The sequence below is a fragment of the Sapajus apella genome, unplaced genomic scaffold, assembly GCF_009761245.1.
Source record: "Sapajus apella isolate SASKATOON/1434 unplaced genomic scaffold, GSC_monkey_1.0 scaffold5, whole genome shotgun sequence".
Taxonomy (NCBI): Eukaryota; Metazoa; Chordata; class Mammalia; order Primates; family Cebidae; genus Sapajus; species Sapajus apella.
Window position 1 is genome coordinate 36,760,723 of NW_022436945.1, and position 18,048 is coordinate 36,778,770.

Below are 18,048 nucleotides of genomic sequence, written 5' to 3' on the forward strand. Positions count from 1 at the left end.
GGGGGGGCGGGGAGGGAGGATAGGAAAAAGGGGATGGCAGTTTGATTGTGTTAAAGTAACTTTTCTATAAGCCAGAGGACTGGCTGCCTACAGCTTTAAACTCACAGGCATTCATCTTTATGACCAAAGCAGAAAGAAGTCATCTCTCCCGGTCCAATTAAAATAAATCTTGGGCCAGGCAAGGTGGCTCATGCCTGTCATCCCAGTACTTTGGGAGGCCAAGGTGGGTAGATCACATGACATCAGAAATTCAAGACCAGCCTGATCTAAATGGCAAAACCCCGTCTCTACTAAACATACAAAAATTAGCCAGGTGTGGTGGCAGGTGCCTGTAATCCCAGCTACTTGGGAATCTGAGGCAAGAGAATCACTTGATCCCAGGAGGTGGAGGTTGCAGTGAGCCGAGATCACACCATTGCACTCCAGCCTAGGCGACAAGAGCAAAATTCTGTCTTAAATAAATAAAAATCTTGCTGAAAAACCAAGTATCCCAAAACCAATCACTGTGGCCTGGCAGTGAGACACTTTGATTGGTCCATCTTGGGTTGGGTACCTACCCTTCAACCAATCACAGACCAAAAAGAGAAGGTCATGTACTCCTATTTGGAGTCCAACAATAAAATGACAAGTGAAGCAAATATCCAGAAGGAAGGGATGTAGGCCCCAAAGGAAGGGAGAAATGCAGTGAAACAACATAATATATGTGGCTGCTGCATGTGACTTTAGTTGAAATGTTTGTTTGAAAGATTATTGTTCTTTAGAATCAAGATTCTACATGTTCTTCAGTTTGTATGTTAGTTTTGGGAAAATGTAGGAAAGGTAAAAGGTTAGGTTGAAATTAGACTTGTCATGTTTATTAATGATACATGGGTTAATAAGTGAGTGTTCAAGCTGATATAAAGTGAGTTGGATCTCAGAAGGAACATTACAATGACGGTTTAAACAAATGACATAGCCAGATAGACAAGGGTTAAAACTGATGCTTACAGGTTAATGAGGTGGGGTAGAAATGGAGACAACAGATTGGTGTTGTATCACATGGAGTCCCTCTCTAAGAAGCTATTATTTTAGTTAGAGGAACAAATTACAAATATGTAAAAAACTATTTTGCATACGGATAAGTTATTTGAATAAGACAAATCAACCAATTGTGACAGAGTTACATGCTGAGACTGAAAGCTGCCTCAAGTAAGATTGTCAAGGAAAGCCTCTCTAAGTCATGGATGCATGAGCTGAGACACGAATGATGAAGTCCTAGAGTTCTGCATTCTAAGCAAAAATAATAGTGAAGGCAAATCCCCCAAGATGGATATGAGCTTGAAATGTTTTAACATCAATAATAAGGTCAATGTGTCTAAAGTTTAGTGGGCAAGTGGGGAATACTAGGATATTTATTGGGTCAGAAAGGAAGGCAGGGGCCAAATTATACAGTGTCTGACAGGCCTGAGTAAGAAATCGATTTTTTAGCCCAAATTGTAAAATAATAAGAAAAGAAGACCAATGGCTTTTGCATGTAGGTAATATTGTTGCTGTCAGTTCTGTTTTGCAAATAAAAGCCAGATTGCAGTAGGTTTTGAAGACAACATGACAAAGAAACCATATGAGAAGTCATCACTAGGGGTCTCCTGGTATATCCAGTTTCAAAAGGAGAAAGCTTCCCTATAAGGGCTTCTAACAGAAATAACACAAGTCCTCTTTGGTCAATTCCAGATGGATTATTCAAGTTGTAAATCATGTTCTTATTTACCCAGGACCCATTCATATCATGTTCAAGGCAACGCTAATGCTGCAACCATGGTGATGACTGGGAGTAAACTTTAAGGAAGAAGTAAACTTTTAAGTAAACTTTAAAGCTTAAACTCTTACACGAGAGATTATAAGGGATTAGTAGGTAATATAACAGATGCTATCTTTGTGGGTTTTGCCCAGATACAGAAACATTCTTTGAAAAGAATGTTTGACCAACTTCTGTTGAACAAATCTAAAAGATTAGGGCAAAAAATCAAATTGCAACTAACTCCATAAAAGCATTTTTTTTTTTTTGAGACGGAGTTTCGCTCTTGTTACCCAGGCTGGAGTGCAATGGCGCGATCTCGGCTCACCGCAACCTCCGTCTCCTGGGTTCAGGCAATTCTCCTGCCTCAGCCTCCTGAGTAGCTGGGATTACAGGCACGCACCACCATGCCCAGCTAATGTTTTGTATTTTTAGTAGAGACGGGGTTTCACCATGTTGACCAGGATGGTCTCGATCTCCTGACCTTGTGATCCACCCGCCTCGGCCTCCCAAAGTGCTGGGATTACAGGCTTGAGCCACCGCGCCCGGCTCATAAAAGCATTTTTGCCAAAATCATAGGGCCCAAAGACAGTTTCCAGATCATCAAACTTTAGATAGAGCTTGTGGCATCCAGAGATATAGATAGTCACATTTCCCTTAGATTAAGCTACTCAAATACCAGATGTTGCAACTGAGCATTTGGCAAATATTAGAAGGCAGTCTAAATTCTGATTTGTATCATCAATTAAATAAATGCCCATATGTTTTTGATACTAAACATGCAGGTAGCAAAGTCAATATGCTGTTGATATGGTTTGGCTGTGTCCCCAACCAAATCTCATCCTGAATTGTAACTCCCACAATTCCCACATGTCATGGGAGGAACCCAGTAGGAAGTGATTGAATTTGGGGGCAGGTCTTCCTGTGCTGTTTTCATGATAATGAATGAGTCTCAGGAAATCTGATGGTTTTAAAAATGGGAGTTTCCCTGTACAAACTCTCTCTTTTTTGCATGCCACCATCAACGTGAGACATGACTTGCTCCTTATTGTCTTCTGCCATGATTGTGAAGCCTCCACAGCCATGTGGACCTAAAAATCCATTAAACCTCTTTTTTTTCTTCCCAGTCTCAGGAATGTCTTTATCAGCAGTGTGAAAATGGACTAATACAGTAAATTGTTACCAGTAGAGTGGGGTGCTGCTGTAGATATCCAAAAATGTGGAAGCAACTTTGGAACTGGATAACAGGCCAAGGTTAGAAGAGTTTGGAAGGCTGAGAAGAAGACAGTAAATGTAGGACATTTTGGAACTCCCTAGAAACTAGCTGAATGGCTTTGACCAAAATGCTGATAGTGATATGGACAATAAAGTCCAGGCTGAGGTGGTCTCAGAAGGAAAAGAGGAACTTGTTGGGAACCCGGGGCAAAGGTGACTCTAGTTATGTTTTGCCAAAGAGAGTGGTGGTATTGTGCCCCTGCCAAAGAGATTTGTGGAACTTTGAACTTGATAGAGATGATTTACGGTATCTGGTAGAAGAAATTTCTAAGCATCAAAGCATTCAAGAGATGGCTTGGGTTATTTTAAATGCATTCAATTTTATAAGGGAAGTAGAGCATAAAATTTGGGAAAATTTGCAGCCTGACAATGTGATAAAAAAGAAAATCCCATTTACTGAGGAGAAATTGAAGCTGGCTGCAGAATTTGCAAAAGCAATGAGGAGCAGGATGTTAATCCCCAAGACAAAGGGGAAATGTATCCAGGGCATGTCAGAGGTCTTCATGGCAGCCCCTCCCGTCATAGGCCCAGAGGCCTAGGTGGAAAATGTTGTTTCATGGGCTGGGACTAGGGTCCTTTTGTTATGTGTAGCCTAGGGACTTTGTGCCCTGTGTCCCAGCTGCACCAGCCATGACTAAAAGGGGCCACAAGGTACAGCTCAGGCTATTGCTTCAGAGGGTGGAAGCCCCAAGCCTTGGCAGCTTCCACAAGGTGTTGAACCTGCAAGTGCACAGAAGTCAAGAATCAGGGTTTGGGAACCTCTGCCTGGATTTCAGAGAATGTATAGAAAGGCCAGGATACCCAGGCAGAAGTTTGCTGCTGGGGTGGGGCCCTCTGGAGAACATTTTCTAGGTAGCATGTAAGGGAAATGTGGGGGTCAGAGTCCCCATACAAAATCCGTACTAGAGCAACCCCTAGTGGAGCAGTAAGAAGAGGGACATAGTCCTCAAGATCCCAAAATGGTAGATCCACTGACAGTTTGCACTGTGTGCCTGGAAAAGCCTCAGACACTCAACGCCAGCCCATGGAAGCAGTCAAGAGGGAGGCTGAACCCTGCAAAGCCACAGGGGTGAAGCTGCCCAAGACCATGGGAACCCACCCTTTTCATCAGCATGATCTGGATGCAAGACATGGAGTCAAAGGAGATCATTTTGGAATTTTAAGATTTGACTACCCTGCTGGATTTCAGATTGGCATGGGGCCTGTAAGCCCCTTTGTTTTAGCCAATCTTTCCCATTTGAAATTGCTATATTTACCCAATGCCTGTATCCCCATTGTATCTATGAAATTAACTTGCTTTTGATTTTTACAGGCTCATGGGTGGAAGGGACTTGCCTTGTCTTAGATGAGATATTGGACTGTGGACTTTTGATTTAATGCTGAAATTAGTTAAGAGTTTGGGGGACTGCTAGGAAGGTATTACTGGTTTTGAATGTGAAGACATGAGATTTGGGAGGGGCCAGGGGCAAAATGATATGGTTTGGCTGTGTCTCCATCCAAATCTCATCTTGAATTGTAACTCCCACAATTCCCACATATCATGGGAGGAACCCAATGGGAGGTGATTCCATGATGGGGGCAAGTCTTTCCTGTGCTATTCTCAGTGAATCTCACAAGAGCCGATGGTTTTAGAAGTGGGAGCTTCCCCACACAAGCTCTCTTTTTGTGTGCAAGCTATCATCCACATTAAATATGACTTGCTCCTCCTTGCCTTCCACCATGATTTTGAGGCCTCCCCAGCTATGTGGAACTGTAAGTCCATTAAACCTCTTTTTCTTCCTAGTCTCAGGTATATCTTCATCAGTAGCATGCAAATGGACTAATACAGCTGTCACAAGAATTTAGGGGCTTGATTTACACATTTTTCTAATCAGATAGCCATCATACTTCCAATCCGGGCTGAGTCTTTGAGATACTAACAGATGAAGTCAATAAGTTTTTAAAATTCAACAAAGAACTCTAAATCTTCTCATCTAGATAAGCACTGAGTTGAGAGCCTAGCATTTGAGCAGTAGGACATGGAAGGCATAAATTGTGTCTGAAAACTCCTAAGTGCACGTGTTTTAGATCAAATGCCGCTATCACGAAAGCATTTCAGTAGAATCCCTGCAACACATGAAATTTGATATAGACCTGCATTTTTGATAAATTACCTCCAAAGTATACCTCCTCAAGGAGATGAATGATCCACATGGAATTAGGGTACGCTGGTTCTGGACCCTACATGCACCACAATACCATTCTCTATAAATGTTTACTGAATGAATGGGTGAATGAATGAATGATATAACAAATTTATCCTATCAAGATAAGATTAAAGTTTGATGTTTTTCTTGTATATTTTTAATAGAAATGCCAGGTTCTATGCAATAATTCCACACCATTCTCAGATAGCAAAATATCTGGACTTTTTTCTAACTTTGTGTTCTTGGCTGTTTACCCACATGTCTTTTCCACTCCATTATAAACTCTGATAACAATATTCACTTTTGTATCCTCTACCCAATGCCTTGTCCAGTACAAGGCCCATAAGCAGATATTCAAAAAACAAAAAGGGAAGGGGAATACTGAGTGGAATTAGTTGGGAGTTGCTTTTTAAACTTCAAGTTTTTGATGCAGAATGTGTCTGAACGTACAAAGGCAGGCTGGCATAACCTCTACTCCAGAAGCTAAGAGGGAACAGTCATTCCCACTTCTCTCCCACTTCCCTCGTGGCTAAACAGACCCTTCCAGCAAGGGCTTTGATCTGGAGGAAATGACTCAAAGGTACAGGTTGACTTAGAGTCTATTGGAGACATTGGTGGCAAAATTGTGAATTTGCAGCACAGTGGATGGTCTCCAGAGACAGTGGTCACATGGCAGCTTCCTGAGCCCGTTCCCTCAGCAAGAAGCTAGCCTCATCTTGACCATTACTGTCATTCCTGGTGTAGCCTGGCTCTCCAGATTTCTGTCAATTCATGAGCCACTCAAGTCAACTGAAGAGTAAACTTAAAGGCAAGCAAAAATTTCAAAAATATACTAGTTCTCATTTTTTTGAAGAACTTATCATTGTTTGCCCATTTTTCCCATTAATTCAGTCAAATAATGGATATAGTTTTCCAACCACACATATATCTCATATTTTTCTAGCCCTTCTGTGAAATAAAGTAATCTAAAATAAAAAATATCTATGTCTACTTGCATTTTATACATCTAAAGATATCTATATATTGAAGTTTCATTTTTCCAACTATGTTGAGAAAGTGGAGCAAATGGAATACATAATTTTTTTAAAAATCCAGTGTGCACACAATAGCCAAAGATGAGAATAATTCAAATGTCTGAATGGATAAACAAAATGTATATCCCTTTAATGGCATATTATTCAGTCACAAGCAGGAAGGAAGTACTGGTACATGCTACAAGACAGATGACTGAAAATGTGCTAAGTAAAAGAAATCAGATGAAAAGGCCACATGTTGTATATTTCCATTTATACTGAAATATCTAGAATCGGCCAAATAATAGAGGCAGAAAGCAGATCAGTGGTTACCTGGGCCTGTATGTAGGAGGAAATGGAGAGTAGCTGCCTAATGAGTATATAGTTTCCTTTTGGGATAATAAGAGTGTTCTAAAACAAATAGTGGTGATGTTTGTACAACATTGTGAATAAAGTAAATGCCACTAAATTTTATACATTTTAAATGGTTAAATGGTGAATTTTATGTATGTGTATTTTAACACAATAAACACCCCAATATGCAAATATTTAGAGGAAACATAAAGAAGCATATTTCAAAACAGAATCCTTTCTAATGGAACAACTATGTCCAGGGTGGATTGTCGGAAGAACTTTCTGGGGTAGTTGTAAAATCTTTCTGGCTGTAAAATCTTTGCAGTTCCAACCTTATGCCAATAAGATGTTATAGAGAAGAAAAATAAAAATAACCACATCCAAAAGATTTTTCATTTATCTCTGATCACAATCATATCCTATTTCATTTAGACATAATAAGGAAGTTGTGAAAATGAAACATAATTTAATAGATCTTGGAAAATACAATTTTTGCACTCTGGCAAAGTTTAAAGTTCCTTTATTATAGATAAGCATCAGTTACTCGATTTCCTAAAGATGTGGGTCTTTACGTGGGAGAAATGGGTTCAAGATGCTAGGAGCTATATATTAATAATTCTTTAAATTAGGATAACAAAAATGTGCCTTCCCATAATTGACTCGTTATTGTAAAATACTTTCAAGCTTGTTCAGTGAATGCTAGGAAATAGCATTTACTCAATTTTTTATTTATTCTGGAATTTTAGAACTCCTTTGTTTTCAATTTCTCTAATTTCTACATTTCCCCTAAATCTCAAATACATTGATGGTAAAGGAAATACTTACATATTTTAAGACCCTGAAAATTATTCCTTTCCATCCCCAATGGAACTGAAAAAGGAAAATCTCACAAAATTGCAAGTGTCCAACTTTCAAAGTTGGACACAAAGTTGGATAAAATCCATTTCAGTGTATTTGTATCAAAGCCAGAGTGAATCTTTTCATTCTACTAAGAAGCAAATACATTGAACTATTTCTTGATTTACATTTACTGACTTAGAGTAAATAGAAATACCAGCAACTTCAAGTTCAATTTCTCAACTTATTTAAAAATGTGTGTTGCTTAAAAAGAAATTTTCAATAACCTCTTGGGGGGAAATTGCAAGATTTTTCCATCCAGATTCCTTAAAGGAAATGATTGTAATGCTTTTATAAATAATGACAGCATTTCCTTTCAGAGGTACTTAAAACAATTACTTCATTTACTTTTAGAGGCTTCATCAGAGTACATTTCCAACTCACACTCTTCAGGGCAGGTGCCTGTAATTAAACATGGTCCTCTCACCTGATTCATTTCCCGGGCTTTGAAGGACTCTTTGTTCGAGAGCACTAACTCACTATGCATCCATAAGGAATATATTACTGCCAAGTTCCATGAAGCTGTCTGAGAAATTCATTAGTGCTACAAACTACTGACCTTACCCTAAACCCATCTGCTTGCAGGCCAGCTGACTCAATGCCTCCTGCCAGCCATCTGCACACACGTGGTGTTCTGTGGCAGCTCTGTGAACCATCAGAAAGGAAGAGGAGTTCACATTTTTAGAGAGGGTCACTAGGGAAAGAAAAGACAGGGGAAACCCTAATTAAAAACATTTCCTCCGATGAAAGCACATAATTTTACATGTCTCTGCTTCATTGGCATACATTCATTTTTATTTATTTTAGTTAACCATTTGGTGTGTGCCTACCCTATACAAATCACTACCTTCAGTGTGCTAGAGGGCTAAGAAAAATGGATTAGAAATATTCTCTCCCCTCAAAGAAGCTTAGACTCTAATGAAAGAAACAGGCAGTTCTTAACTTTTCTTAGTGAGTTAGAAGACAGCCAGAAGCAGGCCTCATTCCATGAGTTTTACCAGGATTTGCATAATTACAAGAAGCGAGTTGTAAATCCATTTCTATCATTTCCTTCAAGAAAGCATATGAGACTGCAAGTGCGTGAGAGGAATGCAAATTTAGAATTAATCTGGCATATGTGTTAATTCCTATTATATAAAGGAGCATCCTCTGTACTGAATCAGCCTCAGAGCACTTACGAAACATTGCACAATTGATCACAGCACACATGAGAATCATGATTTGGCCGGATAATGCAAAGGACAGAAGAGGAGCTGAGTAAATGAAAGGAATGATGAGTGTAGGATGAGGAAACTAATCAAACTCAAGATCACAAACTGCAACATTGGAGGTGCTGGTAGGAGACATCTTTAATTCCTGTCTGTGTAAGGAACTAGATAGAAGTTCCATTCAGACTTGCAGAGTGTAGGGAAGGCAGAGGGGCCACTTGACTATTCTATTCTAGCAGGTATAGATGACAAATGAATGGCAGAATATTGTTAATTTATTGAAGGTGGGTTTTAATGAAGATTTTTAAAATCCTATTCCAGCAATTATGAGATTACAACAATTTGAACCATATAATATAGATATTTCAAACAGAGAAGTAACTTGTTGGGGAAATTTTCTGTGAGTTGGAAATAACATACGTAGATCACCATCAGCTTTTATAACAGTAAAACAAAATAGATGAAGTTGTTTAGTAAAATCTGAGAAGTAATTTAGGATCATTTAGTTTCAGTGGCTGATAGGCGTGAAAGAGTATAACAAATGGCAGAACAAGTAGCTCACCACAGTCCCATTCATCTGAACTGTCTGAACAGTCGGCTTCGCCGTCACACCATAGGTCACGTGACACACACGCATGGTTAGCACATTCTAGCTCATCATCCTGGCAAAATGCTGGTATGGGGAACAAAAAGTGAGAAGGAAAACATTTTGGAAATAAATGTGACTATCACTAACATGCATATCTTCATGTGCCAGTAGGAGCATGGAAAGAAGAAAATATGTGATCGTTGAGGCCTCCCAATGGGCATGAAAACAGAATAACAGAATTTGTAAAATATTATTTAATAGACATCAATACATACAAAGAGCACTTAAACAGAATTACTACATTAAAGTGGCTCAATGTTCTGATCTAACAATCAGACTGAATAAATAGTACTCACAGCAGCAGATATATGAAAGGTCAGAGAACAGGGTTAAAATCTGCATGAGCAGAGCATGAGGGATGAACAGACTGAAGTCACCTTAGAAAGAAAATAGTCTCTGTCCACAGAGATGCATAGCAGGTTTCTTTTTCATGTCTATTATTAAATGACTCTCTGAGTCAAATACAGTTCGCTTTTGGGTTTTAAAAATTACAGTAAACCTCCTTGATTGCCTACTTAACAACCATTTCCTTTCTTCCTCCTTTTTTCAAGGTAGCTCAATTTTGTTCAGGCCCCGACACCAGCCATTCCCAGCTCCAAAGGAAGATCCTGATTAGTTTAAGCTGGGCATGGCATTTTTCTGTCTACAGTTGCTTTTTTTTTTTTTTTCTGAATATAGTTAGTTGTCCGGCAGTAAACGTGCTCCGAGATCAGGGCCTCGGCCTACAGTTGCGTGGGTTGTGCTTCACAAGACAGCTCCTACCCAAACTCTGCTGCTATGCCATGTACCTAGTCTGGGGCAGGAATAACCTTGAGAAAGCAGCATCTTTTTTTGATTGGTTCTCCCGGCGTGGTGCTTCTTTTTGCAGTTCAGCTGTTTGTAGGAAGTGTCTTTTCTAACTACACAAAGGCTCCTGACAGCTAGCTGTGACTCTGCCCAAAGTTGACCTGAGCGAATCCCGTAATGATATCTTGGAGATGAGGGCACGGTTCTTCCTCCTTCCAGCTGGACATGATCAAGGAAGCATGGTGCCCCAGATGCCCCTGGCAATGCCATCTTTTCAGCATTGTGGGAGCCAGCCTGAGTTGAAACTGAGCTGAAAAACCCACAGACAAGGTGCTGAACTCCCACATGCAGCCTCAAGAGTCCATCCTACACTTGACTCTTTATATGATAATATAAAACATGTGATATGCATATGATAATAAAAGATAAATGTTTTCATTGTTTGTCATTTTGATTTGGGCTTTTATGTTATTTGTAGGTAAAACATCTTAAGAGAGATAATTGCTTTCTGGTTCTAAAAGCAATGGCCATTCATTTAGAAAATGTAGAGAAGACAGAATGGCACAAAACTTTAATAATTCCACCACCCAAAGATTATAACTGTAAACTTTTAATTATGACTTTATGATCTTTTTCTATGTGTGGATATATGTACTTTCAAAACTCAGGACAATAGTGCACATAACACTGAATATTTTGTTTTACTCGACTAATGATATAATAATGAATCCAAGGGAAATTTTTCTTCTCTAATTTGATTTTAATATTTACATTATTTTATTTTATAGTTGTGGTTTATGTTCCCTATTTTTGGATATTTGGGGGTATTTTAATTTTCCCACATTATAAATAATGCCAGTAGAATATTATAGTGTATATATTTTACACATATTTAGTTGTCTTCTTAGAACATGTCTTTAAAAGTGGAGTTTGATCAAAAGATGTGAAAAAACTAAAAGATATTTATGCATATTTGCACATTTTTTTAGCTTGTATTCAAAATAAACTTAACTGGTATTTAAAATAAAAACACTGTATTGACAAATTCACATAAGCACTTACAGCAGTTTTTTTCATCCATGTTATCAGGGCAGTCTGGGAACCCATCGCAGATCACTGTATGCTTCAAACATTGTTTATTGGATGGACATTCCCAAAGATCTCTCTCTTTACAACCTAGAGGCAGAAGAAAAGCTTATTCGTAATAGATGTGGAGTTAAAAATAATGATGAATTTGATAATGTAGAAAAATTACACTATAAAGGCATGATGTCTTTTTCTAAAAAAGTTTTGACCCCTACATACCATGAATAATATAATTTTGAAAGTAGAAATACACAATCACATTCATATTATGATATGAATTGTACAGTTCTCCTAACAGAATATCAAAAGTGACATATGGGGCCAGGTGCAGTGGCTCGAGCCTGTAATCTCAGCACTTTGGAAGGCCGAGGTGGGCAGATCACTTGACCTCAGCAGTTCAAGACCAGGCTAAGATAATGAATCCCATCTCTACTAAAAAAATATAAAAATTAGCCAGGGGTGGTGGTGCATGCCTGTAATCCCAGCTACTTGGGAGGCTAAGTCAGAAGAATCACTTGAACTTGGGAGGCAGAGGTTGCAGTGAGCTGAGATCATACTGCACTCCAGCCTGGCTGACAGAACAAGACTCTGTCTCCAAAAAAAAAAAAAAAAAAAAAGATGTGACATAAAGGACATGGAGAAAAAATTTAAATTTAAAAGCAGGCATACATTAACATTCATCTTTAGCTGTTCCTTTTTCTTTCTGAGTCAAATTGGTGTCAATGCATAAGACTTATCTATAAAATAATGTTATGCTTTTAAGCAAATACGCCAAAGTCTAGTGATCTGTATGCATATCACCTTAAAATGTAATTTCATTCAACAAATCAAAAGGCCATCTGTTTGTTTAGCAAAAGAGGCTCCTTCTATGCCAAATATCTGCAAAACAAGTTTTGTAGATATTTGGCATAGGTTCAAAAGCTATTATCACTTTATGGTAGTCAGAGACCTAAAGTTGGAAACTTCATCAATTAATATGAGATATAAATATAATTTGCACAACGTTAATGTAATAACAAACTATAATTTGCCTATGAAATAGCAAGCACTTGTGATGTCTTTAATAAATGCCTTTAACAATTCATGTGCAGTGCATTTCATACGCCTGCTAAAGTCTGGCAAGGGTCTAATATGTGTTTGTCACTCCGGTCATTGTAACATGTTTTGTTGGTCTGGTCCTGGCCAGGCTGTGAAGTACATGAAGGAAGAGATTACATGGCAAACAACTCTGAGTACCTTCCACCCCCTTGCTGAGAATAAAGGCTAGCATGTGGCAGGCCCTCAATGTGTGTGTGTTTTAAGAACTTCATTTCACAGAAGGAACTAAATGTCTCTCGCTTTCAGGAAAAGATAATTTATTTTAAGGTCAGTGAAACGCAAAGCAGTGATCAAATAAGAAGTTTCTTAAAGAATGTTATTTTTCATCTGACCTACTACAAATAAATCAGATAAATTTTGTAGATGATTGATTCAGGTTTCTTGGAATCCATTATAAGAAAAAAATTGGTTTTCAAAACTTTCATTGAAAACAACTTTTAAAATAAGTGACCTAAAATTTTTACAACAAGCTAAAATTAGATTTAGTGTGTTTCATCATCCAAATATACAGGAAATAAATAGTGAGAGTCTTTCACTGGCTGATAATCTGGAGTGGTCTTAGGCCCAGGGACACCCATTCCAAGAACTCACAGGGACATCATCTAGAGTTTTCAGCTAGGAGAGGATCCAGACAGCATCTGAAAAGTTCTGACAATAAGAGTCTCTTGAGATTTGAGAAAGAGGCTGAAGTCTGCCCTCTGTGAAGACAAATAGTACATACAGTGTGCTCATTCTACCAGAGAGCAAAAGACATCAAGTAAGAGGGCTCAACATTCCATGCACGGTGTCAGCCCTTCTCCAGGGCTGCTTCTCTGTCACAAAACAAACCACTTGCTAATACAGAATGAAAGAAAACAGCATGAGTTTTTCTGACTATTCACAAGGCACATTCTTCCTAAGAGTACAAGGAAGAACTTAAGACATTTGCTATGAGATGATGAAATATCACAGAAACAGATCATCTGGGTCAGAAGGCCCTTTAAAGTGCATCCTCACAAATAATAATAATGATGATAATGAGATAGTGTATTATCCACTATGTATCTACATTCTAGACATTAGCTTTAATTCTTAACACTGTAATGTCAGTGTTACACTCACCATTTTATAAGTGAGGAAACTAACGTTAAGAGAAATTAAATCCTTCCATGTCACAGCTCCACGGAGAAAGATCTGGATGGGATTCAGGTACGAGTCTTTAATTGCGGTCCTTTGCAAAACGCGATCATGCGGCATGCATAAGAGGTAGATGCAGTGGAAGCACAGCTTTAGAGTCAGACAACTGGATCTGAATCCTAGTTCCAAATACACATCTAAAATACGAATCATAATGCCTGCTTCACAGGGTTGCTATAAACATTAAATGAGTACTCCATAAGCATTCAGTTTTTGCCCCTCCATGTCTTCTCTTTTCTTGTAAAAGTCTGCATAGCATAGTACCGCCTTTGTGGAGTTACAGTGAGCACAAAAGAAGTAGTATAAAAACAGAGAGACATTAGTCACACGGGAGACAGTATTATTTTGAAAAGAAACCGCTTTGTTTGTAAAGTGACATTTTGGTGCACTTATGTTTGTATATGCTAAGAGGAAAAAGCTATGATTCCATCAAAAATTAAAAGCAGGCATGGATGGGATGGGCTGTTTAATGCAGCTGTAGGTTATGAAATCAAATAATTGTTGATGTCAGAAGAATAACCTCCCCTGCACAGAACAATAGCAACACCCACTGATTGAGGATATAGTGTTCCAAAAAAGTAACCAATTCATCCCAGCTTGCCTGGCACTTAACTGATTTGAGCACGAAGAGTCCCTTGTTCCAAAAGACCTCCATCAGTCCCAGGCAAATCAGGTTGACTGGTCACAGTAAGTGTGCTAAGCATTCATCTGGGTTTTTTGCTTACTCTGTCTCTCATTTTCACAAAAACTCTACGAAACAGGCTGTCCTGCAAGAGGCAGTCTCCCCACCCTAAAATGGAATATCTTGTTTCTCTACAAAAACAGTTGTTATTATAAATAATGTCAGAAAATTGCTGTAAAGCAGGTGTTTTTTTCTTCTGTAAGAATCTCTTAGCTATGCAGCTATAAAGGAGATCCACTCATCCTTTTGAGTTGAGCTACATGAAATTTTTAAATTCTCACCCTTCGGAGGGGAGCCGTTCACAAGGAGGAATGAGAGAAAGTAATGCTACATTCTTGAGCTGGCAAAGGCTCGAACAGTCTGGATCTAGCCACCCTGGACCAGTGTCTACCCCAGGAAGTGGCTGTGGATGTGACTTAGAGGAGTTCATAGGAGCTGTAGCAGCCAGAGTACAGGCCTAGCAGGTGTGAAGAGCCTTCTACAGCATGCAGGATCCGGGCAACAGAGCCTCTTCCCTCAAAGCATGGCAGCAAAAAGCTCTGCCTCTGCACCTGCCGTAGCAGGTGGAACAGAGGACCTGCCTCCCACTGTGGTCCAGGCCTGACTATCAGGGGAGCAATACCACCACAGGTTTTCCAGCCACCATCCAGCTGGAAAGTCTCAGCAGCCTACCCAATTCCTGAGTCACCTCCCGCTTTTAGCAGTGCCATTTTTATGGCATGCTCTTCAATATATGGTGTCCCATTCCCCTGTGAAACAGACAGGATGAAGAAATGGATGGGACTTTAAACTTCATGGCTCTAATCCTAGAAAAGGAGAACATTCAACCCAAAACCAACACTATCTCCAGGAAAAGACACCACCCATTTACCTGAGTTTACTATGTGAGCCATGGGCCTCGCCCAGGCCCAAGCGTTAGCCTGACAGGCCAGCCCACTCTCACTTGCCATAAAGAGCTGTCAGAAACAAGGCTAAGCTAGACAGGACTCCTTCCCTCAAGGGAGATTGCTGGGGCAGCTTTTGAAAGGAATCACTTCCTGATTTCCTACCACCACAGCAGGTGAGTTCTTGGTTATTGTCTTCTGAGGATGAACAGGGCATGTTATAAGCACTCCAAGCTGTGGGAGATAATGTGAGTATTCTCTGCATCTTACCCAGAGAAGTAAAGTGACTGGCCAAAAGTCACATAGCCTCTAAGGCTAAGTCAGTATGTAAATTCAAGTCTAAGTCTACACAGAACACTCTGCCATTTCAGTCTGCCTTCCCAAGACACCACAGAAGACAATGAAACAGTTAACCAAGTACCTAAAGGGAAGGAGAAAATTTCTCCCTTAACATGGAAAATTAAACCTTACTGAGTGATGAGAAATCAGTCCTGAAAATTCATCCTGAAAGCACATTTGTGGATATGCCAAAGCTGTGGACATAATTACTTTCACTCTTCTGCCAGCTACAGAGCAGAGTGGTCTACTCCCCAAGCAAAGAGAGACAAAAGCATAGAGACTGGTGGTATTTGGAGTGTTAAGAAAGCCAGTTAAGCCCTTATGTGAGATATCTCATAGAAATGCTATCAAAGAATCCAAAAAGAAAACATGCCTTCTGGAAACCCTTTGAAATCAAGCTGTAAAACCCATAAATATCAGAGTCAGATCTTCTAATACAACCTAAGGGGATTCTGACTCTCAGAAATGGGCTCAGGTTATATTTAAAGGTTTTATTTTATTTAACATCAAGAGGAGACCAAAGATAGGTGAAGAAGTGATTTTTAATCATCTTAAGATAAATAGAAAGTCACTTAATGACACTCGGACATTTGTATTGCTGTCAATCTTTTCTCCATATACCCTTTTATTTAGAATAGTGATCAACTAGTAATTTTGATTCTATGTTTCATGTAATAAAGGATTTTATTTTGACAGTTGACATAAGGCACTTGCTGTAGCTATATTTTCATTTAACTGCTCCAATGGGACTTGCTCCTTGCTTACATCACAGCCCAGGTACTACCTACTGTTATAGCTGACCCAAATCATGGAGGTAAAGCCTAGCGAGAGCTAACCTCACTTCCACACTCTATAAAGAGTGATAGAAAATATGTAACACCTTTGTTGAAAAATACAATACCTTTGCTTTCCTTAGCTCTCCTTTCTTTAATGTGATTCTTGATCATTTATTTGCCCATGTCTTTCCCTCATGCTCCACTGCATGGCTATCAATGCTTGGAAAATGTTATGTTGAAAACAAACTCATTTATCCAGCTGCTAGTTTTACAGGCAGCTCCATCTATATCACGTATGTTCAATTACTGACATATCATCAATCCTCAAGACAATGCTGTACTTCTGTACTGACATAGCGCAGACTCTGCTTAGCATTCCCGTCTCTTAGGCTTCCTTCCCATATCAAGTTTGCATAATTCATCCCAAAACTTGTTGAAAACTTTTCTGCTACTGACATTTTCAATTCTTGTTTACATTGGCAATTACACAATCAAAGCAACCACAACAGCGAAAATCTACCACAAGAGCTGGAGACATTAAAGGCGAATATTATTGATTGCTAAATTTCTAATACGCTTATTTTAAAAGTGTATTTATAAGTTAAATGCTTTGGCTACCATATTTTTCTGCTACAAAAGTGTCAAAGAAACAAGAAGTAAAGTTAGTTTCTCACACAGTATTTATTTTATAACAGGGCTAAGTAAGTATTGTTTTGAGGGGAAACTCAATAATCTTGTTAAAAATTCTGAGGGAGCTGCAGATTCATGACAGTGAATAGTTAATTGTTCAACTATTGAGCAAAGCTCAAACACCTAATACCACAATGGATGGAATAAGTCAGAAAGGCAAGAAGCCTGGGGTGAAACTCAGCATCGCTGTAACTGGTGCTTGCATTACCGGGTGGTGTGTCTATGCACATGCAGAAATGGAAAGAAACAGCAAGCAGGCAAATGGAAACAGAAATGGATGGCTTCCCATTGGTCCTCTGTTGAGCCTTCAACAACCTGACTTCTTTATTTGAAGTAGTGTGTCCTCCCACATCACTGAACAAGCTCAAATGCATGCATAAGTCCCAAACGGGAAAGAAGTATGTGAAGTTTTATATTGTGAGACACTTTGGAAAACTTCTCATAAATTAGTAATGCTGGAGCAATTAATTTAACTCCGAATGTATTATTTCTCACTCAAGTTTAACTTTCTTTATCTAGAGCACTCAATACTGCTGTTGATTATTTTGGATTCTTTATAGAGATTAGACAATATAGTCTGTCATTTTGGTGTGCCTTTAATTGTGTGGTTAAAATACTGGTGAAAACCAATTACTTAAATAGAAACCTGATATTTTACGGTTGTTTAGCCCATACCAATACTATAGTACTTTAAGATTCTTTTTTGGATCCATATGAAGTTTAAGGTGATTCTGTGAAGAAGGTCATTGGTAGCTTGATGGGGATAGCATTGAATCTGTAAATTACTTTGGGCAGTATGGCCATTTTCACGATATTGATTCTTCCTAACCATGAACGTGGAATGTTTCTCCATCTGTTTGTGTCCTCTCTTACTTCGTTGAGCAGTGGCTTGTAGTTCTCCCTGAAGAGGTCCTTTACGTTCCTTGTTAGTTGTATTTCTAGATATTTTATTCTCTTTGTGGCAATTGTGAATGGAAGTTTGTTCTTGATTTGGCTCTAGTTAAGTCTGTTATTGGTGTATAGGAATGCATGTGATTTTTGCACATTGTTTATATGGAACCAAAAGAGAGCCTGCATAGCCAAGTCAATTCTAAGCAAAAAGAACAAAGTGGGAGGCATCACACTACTGGACTTCAAACTATACTACAAGGCTACAGTAATCAAAACAGCATGGT

General features: G+C 38.9%; 1 protein-coding gene across 1 annotated transcript in view; it reads right to left on the reverse strand.

The window, feature by feature from the left end:
- Positions 1–18,048, reverse strand: part of CORIN (corin, serine peptidase) — a 256,114-nt gene that overhangs the window by 42,049 nt on the left and 196,017 nt on the right. Inside the window, exons 13-17 of the mRNA XM_032274329.1 lie at positions 16,659–16,711; positions 14,810–14,852; positions 11,205–11,318; positions 9,270–9,380; positions 8,064–8,193 (exon numbers count right to left, since the gene is read on the reverse strand). Of these exons, the coding sequence (XP_032130220.1) occupies positions 8,064–8,193; positions 9,270–9,380; positions 11,205–11,318; positions 14,810–14,852; positions 16,659–16,711 (451 nt within the window). The remainder of the gene's footprint in view (positions 1–8,063; positions 8,194–9,269; positions 9,381–11,204; positions 11,319–14,809; positions 14,853–16,658; positions 16,712–18,048) is intronic.